The 13,373-nt window shown below is 37.2% G+C and overlaps 1 protein-coding gene across 4 annotated transcripts in view; it reads left to right on the plus strand.

The window, feature by feature from the left end:
* The window catches only part of LOC126972143 (rho guanine nucleotide exchange factor 12), a 284,774-nt gene that overhangs the window by 63,728 nt on the left and 207,673 nt on the right, over positions 1-13,373 (plus strand). For 3 of the 4 annotated variants that reach the window (XM_050818729.1, XM_050818747.1, XM_050818738.1), the window contains exons 3-9: positions 2,409-2,552; positions 3,492-3,571; positions 4,032-4,122; positions 5,918-6,024; positions 9,207-9,728; positions 11,247-11,331; positions 12,162-12,250. In XM_050818729.1, the coding sequence (XP_050674686.1) occupies positions 2,409-2,552; positions 3,492-3,571; positions 4,032-4,122; positions 5,918-6,024; positions 9,207-9,728; positions 11,247-11,331; positions 12,162-12,250 (1,118 nt within the window). The remainder of the gene's footprint in view (positions 1-2,408; positions 2,553-3,491; positions 3,572-4,031; positions 4,123-5,917; positions 6,025-9,206; positions 9,729-11,246; positions 11,332-12,161; positions 12,251-13,373) is intronic. The other variant, XM_050818757.1, reaches the window with a different exon arrangement.

Consider the following 13,373-nt stretch of genomic DNA (forward strand, 5'->3'; position numbering starts at 1 on the left):
CATTATATTGAAACAGCTAAAAGGGTTGCCATACGTAAATCCCATTTTAATAATAAGTTCTTTCGAGGCTACAAATGGTGAATCATTAAAAAAATGTTGAGTAGATATACGACGTGTGTTTTAATTTAAATTGCGAAAAAAAATGCTATACCTTTATTTAAAGTTAGTCACTTTCGACTTAATAAAAGGCCCTTGCGTTGTAACAATTTTGACAATTGTAGTACCGATCGGTGGCAGATCACAGCCCTGGTTCGATGCGTCAGTTAAAGCAGCATCTGACTGCAAAAAACAGGCGTATCGAACTTCGGTTGCGGCGCTGGGCTCAAAGGATCCGAACTGCAAAGTTCTGAAGAGGAAATATAACCGTGCCTCCAGATTTTTAAGCGGCAAATCGCCTGTGCGAAATCGAAGCACGTCGTCAAAATTGGCGAGCAGCTTTCCAGTTACCCGACCGGAACACGCAAGTTCTGGTGGTTGTCGAAAGCTGCTCTTGGTAACTTCAACCAGTCGTCCATGCCGCCGTTGCACATGAAGAATGACACCCTGGCCCATACGGCAAAAGAGAAAGCCGATCTCCTGTGCACTCTTTTTGCCTCCAACTCGACTCTTGACGACAACGGAAAAACACCGCCGACCATCCCGTGGTGTCAGAGCTCCATGCCTGAAGTACAGTTCAGACAGAAAACTGTTCGGCGAGCTCTGTTTTCTCTAATCGTGCTTAGAACGTGTGCCCCTGATCGACGCCGGTGCTAACGGTGCTAACAGGCACTCTTATTCAAAAGGCGCAGTCCCTGACTCATGGAAGTCAGCCCTTGTCCATCTGATCCAAAAAAAGGAGACAGTTCGGATCCGGCAAACTACAGGCCTATTGCTATTACCTCCCTGCTTTCCAAAATCATGGAGAGAATAATTAAACTCCAGCTTCCTCACTGGGCGCAGCATACAGGTCGTTGTCGACGGTTATTGCTCGAATCCCAAGCCCGTGAACGCTGGAGTGCCCCAAGGCTGTGTGCTATCTCCCACGCTGTTTCTTCTGCATATCAATGATATGTTGGACACCTCCAATGCTATCTCCCACACTGTTTCTTCTGCATATCAATGATATGTTGGATGCCTCCAACATACATTGCTATGCAGACGACAGCACTGGTGATGCCGTATACCCGGGCCATGCAGGTCTCTCTCGGGAAATCGTCGACCAGTGCCGGGAAAAACTTGTGTCTTCTATAGAGTCCTCTCTTGAGAAGGTAGCGGAATGGGGTAAATTGAACCTTGTCCATTTTAACCCCCAGAAGACTCAAGTTTGCGTGTTTACCACAAAATAAACCCCATTTGCCGTATCACCGCTCTTCGACAACACTTACCTTAAAGCTTCGCCTTGTATCGGAATACTGGGTCTCGAAATCTCGAGCGATTGCCAATTCCGTGGGCATCTGGAGGGCAAAGCTAAATTGGCTTCCAAGAAACTGGGCGTCATTAATAGAGCACGGCAATACTTCAAGCCGGCCCACATTCTAGCGCTCTACAAAGCGCAGGTCCGGCCACACATGGAGTATTGCTGTCATCTCTGGTCTAGTGCACCCCAGTATCAGCTCGATCCATTTGACCGCGGTAACGCAGAGCAGCTCGAATTATCGGGGACCCAGTGCTCTGTGAACGGCTGGATCACTTGGCGTTGCGTAGAGACGTCACTTCATTGTGTGTCTTCTACCGCATTTATCACGGGGAGTGTTCCGATGAGCTGTTTAACCTGATTCCTGCCGCTGAATCCCACCTTAGCAAGACACACCACAAGTTAAGATATCATCCCCACCATCTGGATGTGTGGTGGTTCTCCACAGTGCGGTTTTCAAGGACGATACGACATGGGTACCTTCCAAAAAAGCGCGTACACTTTCCTTAAAGGCCGGCAACGCTCTTGTGATTCCTCTGGTGTTGCAAGAGAATGTGGGCGGCGGTGATCACTTAAGACCAGGTGACCCGTACGCTCGTTTGTCCTCCTATTCAATAAAAAAAAAATAAACAATTACACTCTTGACTCCTTAAGCATCATTTGTCCTTGACCACTCATGGTTGTTATACGCGAAACATGGAGATATTTTTTTTTATTATTATTAACTGCCATCAGTCGGTAACGACTATAATCAGTTCCGTAGAGTTTTGTTTGGGTTTTGGAGGCCATCGCCAGGTGACCCGTACGCTCGTTTGTCCTCCTATTTCATAAAAAAAAAAATTACACTCATGACTCCTTAAGCATCATTTGTCCTTGACCATGCATAATTGTTAAGTACGCGAAACATGGAGATAAAAAATAATGAGATTTTATGTTATCCTTTTAAAAGTTCTAATCTTCTTCAATATAATTTAGCATGTTCAATATTATAAAACTCAAATGATTATATTTGCAGGTGACAACCCTGTGTACGTGCAATCAGTAAAGGAACACGGCGCGGCTTGGCGGGCTGGTCTGCGAGCAGGTGACCGAATCCTGCGCGTCGACTCCATACCAGTACATCATCACACGCACCAACAAGTCGTCCAGATGATACGAGGTTCTTGAACTAATATTTCTTCATACGGTCACCGTGCGGTTTCTGATCAACTTGTTCCTAGTTCAGCTAAATTAAGAAAAATTCATTTATTTACGTGACAAAAATTACAGTTTTTAATGTCGACCTTATAAGCAACACTACGGAGAAGTTAAATTTTTATAATTTCTCCTTTTTGAATCGACATTAACGGCCTTACAAATAAAATTGGCATAATAATATTTGTAAGGCCGTAAGGTTATAATTACAAATAAAGTTATACCTGAGATTATGCAAAATGTTTACAAATCTTACTAATAGTCATTCTGCTAATGCTTGATTTATTCGCGAGTTTATTTGCAAGCCTGCTTGACATTTGGAAAATTTTAGAATTATCATTGTATTGTAAGTGTAGTATTTTGCATAGTATTGGTTAACTATTAACTTAATGCAAAGTTTATTTGTAAGACCGTTATAGTTTCAGCTTTTATTAAATTTTAAATGTGCAACAAAACGTTTCGACTTACTAGAACAATTTAAAAAAGTTATGAAATAATAAAAACCTCAAACATCAATTGAATGCACTGCATGCAGATGCATCAATCTTATACACTCTGTGTAATAAAACTTTTTAAGGGATATGATTTCGGTAATTAATTAATAACACTGAATTTGTCCGAAGTAGTGTTAAATGGTAAATATTTAACTGCGACAGTGTTATTAATTAATTACCGAAATGAATACAATTATATAATATTATTATAAGTGACACTTATAAATTATAACTCACTCATATTGATAGGGATTGGGATCATTTGATGTAAGTGTTTGATTGGGGTTTTCCTGTAACCGAACCGATTTCTGACATTTTTCTTTTTAAAAATTTGAAAACTTTAAAGCTAGGCCTATACAGGGTCCCACTTTAGGTTCTATTATGTTTAATGCGTATTTTTGGTGTTTCAGCGAATCCTTCAACGGTGCTCACAGTTCAACAGAACGCGTCCAGACATAAGACACCAATCACAGCTCCAGTGCCCGTCAATGTGAGTATATTTTGTGATACACAAACAGTACAGATGATGATCCATGATCTAGTAATCTGAAATAAAAAAATTGTACCTACAACAATTAATTATGATGTTCACTACTACATGAATTATGTATTTCGAAATAAAAGGTATCAAGCAGAATTTGAATATGCCGAAGCAACCTATATACCTACCATATATCGTTTCATTGAGGGCTGCCAATGCCTACCTTTTCGATAGTGAATGAAGATTCGCGGCGGCGAACTGCCCGTGGCCTTCAAAATGTGCCACGCGGATTGTCGCGTCTCCCACCGCTTCGCCGTTCCCACCGCACATTCCCATGGCCAGGTTGTAACGCCATAAATAAAATACACGCTGTTGATTGATATTTTTTTGATAATATAAAAATAACGGTGTAAAATCTATCTGTTTTTTAAAACTTCAATTTTAGTCACTAATAATTGTATGTTTTCAGCCTGAAAAACAGAGGCAGTTGGAAGTATCTAAAGCTCACACATTTCGCCTGATGTTGGATCAAGAACAGAAATTCATCAGGGAATTGAGAAGTGAGTATTCTTTTCTTATCACTACATATTATAAAACAAAGCTCTCCACTGTGTCTGTCTGTCCGTTCGCGATAAACTCAAAAACTACTGCACCTATTGTTATGCTGTTTTTACCAATGCATAGCATGATTCTCGAAGAGGGCTGTATTACATAATTTGTTTAGTTTCAGTATATATTTTAGTGTACATTAACGTATTAACGTTACAGTATATATTTTAGTGTAATTAAATATTTGTTAAAAAAAATTAGCCGCTTTCAACGAAGACGCTGTCTAAGCCCATTGAGATATAACAAAATAATGTTTGGTGTAATTGTGTATTATTTAATTCTACAAAAAAGTCCGCGATGACTTGTGTCTATCTCTTACGGACAACATACTGTATCATTTGTAATATTTTAAAAATTAGCAATTATTTATAAAAAATATAGGATATTAATATATGACGAGGAAAGAACCTCTGTATTGTTTATAAAAGGTGTGACGTCATTACTGTTGACATCACAATTGCTATCTTGCTGAAGATCACTCATTGGTTCTTCTTAAGAAAACTACACGAGTAGGTATTTTATTACTTTCGTTTATTCAACGGACAGCGTTACGACGTCCCAGAGAGGTCCGTACCGTACGACAGCCCGAGCACGACTGACCCCATGTCGGAGATCTGAGGGTACTGCACTTCCTCTGTGCTGTTAGCAGCTCTGGCTTTCACAGCGAAGTAGGACGTGGGCCGTGGAGGCCGCAAAAACTACGCAACAACAGTCGCGGGGCGTCTCCTAAGGAGACTCGAACCTCAGACCGGCTGTGTGCTTGTGGGAAGACGGCCCGAGCACGACTGACTACAGTGTCGATCGTGCGGGCTGTATTTATAGGACCCGGCGCACGTGCTCGTGTTTTACATTCATGTTGTTTTTGCAATAATTTTACATCATAATGTAATATTTGAACTAATTTTAATTAAAATTAGTTAAACTAAATTATTCTCGTTTTTATAATAGGTGTGTTGTAGTATTTGCGCCGATATATATTATACCAGTTTATTACTACATATTATAAAATCATTAATTTCCTACTTATTATTCCCGAATACTTAGTACTTTTTTTTTCTATTGACAGAACAGCGTCTTTCGGGTCAGCTAGTGTTAGATACGAGATAGTTATAATAATATACAGTCCCACGGCTATGCCACATTGAGGAGAAGTACCTTAAATATGTAGATTTTAATTGTTGATTTTTGTAGACGCAAGGACGAATAGAATTGTTAATAATTACAAATAAGTAATTATAATCTGTTTGACAATAAATCAATATAACAGCAAATCATCCAAGAATATTTTTTTTTTATGTAAGAGGAGGACAAACGAGATCACCGGATGTTAAGTGATCACCGCTGCCCACATTCCCTTGAAACACCAAAAGAATCACAGGGGCGTTGCCAGCCTTCAAGGAAGGTAAACGTACGCATTTCTTTTGAAGGTACCCATGTACCGTACGTGTAACGTCCCGTAAACCGCACATACCCATGTGCGTACATGGGTCGCTCATTCCACACCGTGGCTGTATCTGGAAGAAAGTTCCTTGAAAACGGAGGAGCATGGATGGAGGTACGCCACACAACTAGATGGTGGGGCTAATATCCTAATTTTGACGTGTCGTGCGAAGGTGGAAGCTGAAACAGCTCTTGGGTACACTCCCCGTGATGAATGATATAGAAGAACGAAGCGATATATATAAATAAGCGACACAATGAATCTACAATATTATAAAAATATGTATTATGACTATATAATTTCAGGTGAACTACTAAAAGTTCCGGATGTCAGGAAGCAAGCCCAGCTTGAGTCTGCTGAGCAACGGTGCTTGATACTGCAACAGCAAATCGATACCATCATAGTTTCACAGGTACAGTATCCATAATAAACTCACCTAGTTTTTCCACATGCTCAAAATTTGGGGTTTACATTTATTACTCAAAGCCAAAAACTATGCCAACCCTGCTTAAATATTAGTCAAGCTCGTTATATTTAATGAATGTGTGTTTACCCTACGTAAAGAGTTGTTAATAATTTAATAGTAACCGGCCAGCGCGAGCGTTGCGAAGTAGGAATTATTGTGTGGCGCTAATAGGAATATTATAAACATTTATCAACTTTAGTCCGTTTTCTATTTTATTATTTATATTATTCAATTGTAATACAGCTATATAACTCGTAAAGCTATTTTTATGTTTTAATCAATCTTGCACGCCTTTCTAATTTCGTGTTTTCAATGACGCTCTATACATATAGACAATTCACGTCATACAAACCAAAGCCCAAATATGGCACATGCCAATAATGACACTATATTAAGCTTCCACTGCTATGCGTTTACTTTTGCGTTTACTCCAGTTGTTTAAAATATTACTAGTCAATAGGCAGCAATGTAAATATTTTGCAGTATAAGCTGCGTATGTTGAATTTAGAACATGATTTGGACAGTGACATCAGTGGAGTAGCAATTTTTTTTTATTCTGACGAAAAAGAGGGTTGCTATAAGTTTAAAGTTTGTCAGTCTTTCCCCATTTTCTGATCAAGATCTATTCAGTCGTAGGTTTTCTACGTATTTTTATCAAAAATCACACTCATTATAAAGGCGAATGTTTGTATTTTTATTTATGTGTATATTTGTTACCCCTTAATGCTTTAACAAAATGGATTTAGATCTAATAAGTTACGGTAACCTATAATGAGAGATACAAACACTCAAATATAATATTTTTATCTACGTAAAATAATTCAGTAAACTGGTTATTAAAATGTTAAGTTCCTTGAAATAAATTTTAATCTATACTAATATTATAAAGCTGCAGTGTTTGTTTGTTTGTTTGAACGCGCTAATCTCTGGTACTACTGGTCCGATTTGAATGATTCTTTCAGTGTTGGGTAGTCCATTTACCGAGGAAGGCTATAGGCTATGTTTTTTTTTTCAAAATTAGGGATCCGTAATAAAATTGCTATTTAGTAACACAAGGTGTAAAATCGAAAACCTATTTTTGCGTGCGCTGCAAAAACTATTGACAATAGAACAAAATGATGTACAGGCTATAATATAGGCAATATTTTATTACTTATAAAACTATCACGTGAATTATACTTTATATGGCAAAACAACGTTTGCCGGGTCAGCTAGTTGTTAATATATGTCTTTTAGACTTAGACATATTTTCCAGGGTATCTTTTTTGTATAAGTATGTACGCGGGCATCAAATTATCTTTGTATGACAGCTTTTGTCAAATTATAAATGTGGCTAAATTAGACTTTTGTTGTCAATTTGACTATATTGACTTTCGAAAGAGATTTCAATACTTTTAATGTTAATAAAGTTGTATCATAATTTTTGAGCATGAATTTTTAAACGCCTAAATTCTTTAGGAAATGATTTGAGCAAATGACACTCGACTTATTTGGTTTGTAAAATTCTTCACTACTCCCTTGGCTCCTTCTCTTTCATTATCCTCTGTACGGAAAAGCTGAAAATGATTAGCTCTTACAGATTTACAGCATAAATAAGTATCAATTATCACTAAAGGTAAAGCATGTTATACTTCTGTGATATCGTGTAAATAGCACTTATTTGTTGTTAATTCGTTGTTCACGTTCTTGTAAGCCGTTCACATTTACCGGCAGTGACTTTCTGTACACAAAATACAATATTGCTAATCATTGTTCACTGGGCCTTTTATGAAGAGCGCCTCTATAGTTTTCCTTTCTGACTGTGTGCTCATCGCGTCTTTACATCTGTCTCATTTTGACAAGTGGGAGAGAAATGGATGTGAATACTAGTTAATAATTGTACCATATTTAATGAAAAAATATTAGTATAAGTTTCACTAATTTATTTAAGCTTTTTCCAGACCTTCTTATATAAATAAAATTATCTTACCGGTGATTAGTCACACGATTTTTTTTGCGTTATCAACGTATTATTTGAGCACTTTTTTATTGCACACTTAGCCCTGGTGATTGACACACAGTTGATACACGAGTGAGGAGAAAAGTGTGCTTACATTGTCTTTAAACACACTTTTTCCGTTCCGCTTTCAGACTGCGAATGATATGTCCATATGTACATAGAACGTCATTGCGTATTTTATATAATTTTATTTCGTTTGTTTTGCAATGGCTACTATGTTGCTGCTAACGTTTTTCTTTCACCGTCATATGCACCTTACAATAAGAAAATACATTTGTTTTTAATTTAACATGAACAATTAAAATTGAATTACAATTCAAATATTTACATCCCCCAATAAAATATTTACTAACTCGACTTAAACAAGAAGTTGGAATAAGTCCCTTTAACGAAGTGTTATAATATAAATGATATTAATGAAAATGAATTTAAGAATTTTAGTTTTAGTTACTTCTCGCAATTGCAATTGTGCAATTTTGAATTTTCCAATTTTTTTTCTTTAATGTAATAATGTTTTCGACACCAAAGTTTTATTATTTTGGATGGTTTTGATAACAAGATAATCCTTTCTAAGACAGCCGTTGCAGTATTTAATAGTTACTGATACACTTACATCTTATTAATGTTTAATCTCTTATTATTTAATTATGCTACAACTTAAAGTACATCTCTCACTTAGGAACAATTGAAATTATAAAACGTAAAATCAAGTGGCTAGAATATTTTCTAATTAAAACAGTAGACTATTAGCTTGGTGCTACTTTTTTGCCATAGTTTTCTATCGTAATATTATGTTTTATTTTAGCAGCTACTTGTGGGAATTTGATATTGAACAAAATTCTTTATTATTGTAGTAGTGCAGTATAGAATTAAATCATTTAATATTCAACTCGTGCATGAAAGATGTACGTACCTATGCAATTAATTTTCTGAATGTTTGTTATAATTCATTACTTTGTTCGCATTAGACATTATAAGGCATTATTAATTTTAATAGTGTGTATGCAAACAAAATACTCAATACGGGTATAGCAAATGTTGTTCTGATTAATATTCTCTGCCAGCTATTCAGTTCAATACCAAATTCTGGCTTCATCACACAATCACTTAGATACCACTAACTTTATAGCCCGACGTTGTCCAACCGGCGACACCTCGCCTCACACGCTCCAAGGACACGAACGACAAAGCGAACCCACCCACCGGCTTCCTGAGCGGTCTGCCTCGATCACTGAGCAATCTCACAGGCCAAAGTCTCAGAAACCTGCGCCAAGCGAGGCAGAAGATGCATCAAGAGAACCAACCGCCCCTGTTGAGGCAAAATTCTGATGACAGACGACTGAATAACACAGTACCGATAGTACCAACGACGTGCTTAGATAACTCCCCGCCCCCACTGCCACCCAGGTCCATTGAGAGGCCGAGGAATCCTCTGAGTCCAACCTTCACAATCAACCCACTATCCCAGCCGAAGCCGTCAGTCAGTCAACACCATTATAAAGGCAGACATCCATTCAATTCATCCGTGTACAGAGAGGAGTTTAGGAAGTCTTCACATTCACTGGATGGGGAGCTGGATGGACCGCAGCCAAACTCAATAGCTATGCAAATGAGCTACCCTTTGGTCAATATGCCACCACCACCTCTGCAGGTAATTTCTTCTGAGATTTCTTGGTTTTATAGCCTAAAGTCAGTACAGTATAATTCTATGAATTCTTATTAATTTTTCTGAAAATACAAACTGTATCTATTTTTCACTTTGCATAATATATATAAAGTATACAAAACATTACACATTATATGTCTTCTGGTTGAGCATTCTCACATATAGCTAACAATTTATTGATTTATTTCCCATATAATAAATCAGATATTGTACCAATGTAATTGTCTTGCACACATAACATCCTAGCAATATTAACCAAGAAATCTGAGATAAAACATATTAATATGTTCATCCACTGTTAGTATTTCACTTCATCAATTCATTACACCGCTATGCTTTTTCTTAAATAATTTGTGTTCGTTTTTCTGTTTAGTAACTTAACAAATGTTAATGATGAATGAATCAATCTTATATAATATCTTAAATGTTAACTTAAATAAATAATGTAAACTGAAGCTGTTTGTGTGAATGAGACTGTTGTCTTCGTTTACATTGTTTACATTCCCTTTCTAGCTATTTTTAAACTGTATATGATGTATTTATTTATATAACATGTGTATATATTTCAAACAGACAATCTTCAGATATATCATCAGTAAATCAGTGATTATATCTTACAAGACCAACAATTCTAGGCGTGTATTAGTATTCTATCGATTCTTGAGTAATTCTGTTAATTTAGTAAGTGTTTAATGTTTAGTATAAGTTCAAATGCGTTAAGAACTGATGGAACTAGCAAGAAATAATTTAATCCCCCCACTACAGTAGAGTACCACTCGGGAAAACCCACCAATCCGATTAATTGCATGCACATTTCACGACCCATATGGCCCAGTGGTTAGTGACCTTGCCTACTGAGCTGGAGGTCCCGGGTTCGAATTCCGGTAGGTGCAAACATTTATAAAATGAATATGGATGTTTATTTTTATTCATTCCATTAAGGTATTATAATGTTTACTTAATACATGACTCATTGGCCAACCTCGCTAATCATATGTGAGTATCCACTCAAAAGTTAGATATTATATATAATAAAGGCAACTCTCAGTTTTTGGGCATGTTTTATGCTCCACAGTGAGTAGAGTTAATAAGGAAGTAGCATAGGTAGTTTGGCTGAGCGTAGTATTGCCAGAACGGTATCGCTTTATTTGCGAATACTTCTTCATACTGCTCAGGGTTCTCTGAAACATGTCTGAGGACCTCATCCACATTTTTCGCCTTAAGTATAATTCTTCCTGTGATGAGCATAACATATTATGTAACATTTATGTATGTTTTAGTAGGTATATTGTATTATATATATCATTGTCTTGTACAGGTTATGTCTATATTGGGGCAGGATAATTTGTATATAATAAAACAAAGACTGTTCGGTGGCACTACTCGTATAATGACCCTGTGGTACCTTCTGTATAGCTGGTGTGATTTTCACGAAAATATGGTACCGTATTAAGTCCGATAAATGTGTTAAAGTGTTCAATAATACTGCGGTAATACTTTCAGACTGACAGCTGCAGGAATAGTGCGCCGCCGATGCACGTGCGGAGTCAATCCTCGCCGGAACATCTGGACAACGAACTAGCGAGGTGTAAGTACACGGGTCGCGATGGCTATTCTTTTTTTTATAAAAAAAGGGATGAGACAAACATGACGTTCAGCTGATGGAAATTGATAATCTGCCCATTACAATATAGTGCCGCTCAGGATTCTTGGAAAACCCAAATCATCAATTAACATGCATACTAGTAGTGTGTGTCGTGACCACAATGCGGCCTCGCCAATGACATCGCGATTCAAGTTTGCCCTTCGATTATACGTAGTGAAGTTAATTGGCGCAACCAACACACATTAGTGGCTCACGGCAGCATTCACAAATTGTAATAGTGACCTGACATATCGAGTAGCTAGTAATTTATATATTTTCTGGAATGGACTTGGAAATTTTAGCATTATTTTGAAAACTTTCTTTGAAATAAATCAAAATTTCTGTACTGACCAGATACAGGCGAGCAGCGGCCGGCAAAACTTGTATGAAATTCCATTTCTGTTGTGGTTTAGCCGCATAATAAATTAATTGTATATTTGTGTTGGATACAACTATATGTATAGACTACAATGTACTAGCGTATAGATAAACAAACTGTGCACAAGACAAGAACGAACATCTCTATCGGAGATCCAGCGAGATAGAAAACGAAACGATTCTATTGGTTCTGTTTTGATTATTTTGATTGATAAGTCGTAAATAGTCAGCCACGCTTGGTATTAGCTTCTTAGTATTTTTAATATTAAAACTAGCTTACTACAAGGTAATTACACACGGATCAAAAGTGGTCGCACATTATTGGGCTGCCATATCGTCTATACACTGGTAATAAGAATCTATTGACTATATGTATGTTTTATCTTTCTCGGCAGCGAGCGGTGTGATAGAGAAGGAGGCATGGATTCGGGGAACCCCTCCCCCCGGCACTCCACCGCCCCCTTACCCCAACAACAATGCACAGGTAATTTATATTTTATATATTGTTGTATGTTAATGTATTGAAATTTGTAAAATGAATGCGCATTGAATCACCACATTACATTAATAATTAATAATCATTTACGGGATGTCCGTCGTGATCAATGATTCTTGTTTACAAATCGAGAACTGGATATTGATGTTTTGAATTCCAAAACTACGCGCTGAGAACATACTCCCAACTAAAGAATGTGACCTTGACCCCACACGCGGGCCTCTCGCTTGTTTGACTCGTCTTACACAAACGAGCCTGCTTTTGTTGTTTTTATCTCTTTATTTTCTCTGAAAATTAAAATACTTTTATAATGCATAATAATACCTTTATAATAATTAAAATAATGAATACATACTACGCTGTTTTTTATGTTATTGAGGAACGAGACGAGTAGGACGTTCAGCTGATGGTAATTGATACGCCCATGATAATGCAATGCCGCTCAGGATTCTTGAATAACACGAAAATTCTGAGCGGCACTACAATTGCGTTCGCACCTTGAGACATGAGATATTAAGTCTCATTTGCCTGTAATTTTACTTGCTACTTCGCCCATCTGACAGAAACACTGTAATGCTTACACATTATAATCTATCTGGCATCCTGTGCAAAGGAGCCTCCCACTGGTACTCAATAATTCTAGAAATTGATTTTACTTGTGTTGTGTTGTGCACACATAGGTAGAATTCATAATACAATGATGCTGAATAATTATTAAACTTTTAGTTTATAATAATTAGAAGCAAACAATAAGTCAGTTGTTGAGAAATTTGAAACGTAAACATCAAACGGATTGTAAATAAATATTGTACTATATATATATAATAGATTTGTATTAGTCAGGGATTCCATTTGTGTCTCATACAACGAAAAAACACCGCCGACCATCCCTTGGTGTCAGAGCTCTATGCTTGAAATACATTTCAGTCAGAAAACTGTTAGGCGAGCTCTGTTTTCGTTGGACGTCAGGAAGTCGAGCGGGATGGATAGAATTTCTCCAATCGTGCTCAGAATGTGTGCCCCTGAGTTGACGCCGGTGCTAACGCGTTTATTCCGGCACTCTTATTCAAAAGGCGTAGTCTCTGACTCATGCAAGTCAGCCCTTGTCATT

The sequence above is a fragment of the Leptidea sinapis genome, chromosome 2 (genome assembly GCF_905404315.1).
Source record: "Leptidea sinapis chromosome 2, ilLepSina1.1, whole genome shotgun sequence".
Classification (NCBI taxonomy): domain Eukaryota; kingdom Metazoa; phylum Arthropoda; class Insecta; order Lepidoptera; family Pieridae; genus Leptidea; species Leptidea sinapis.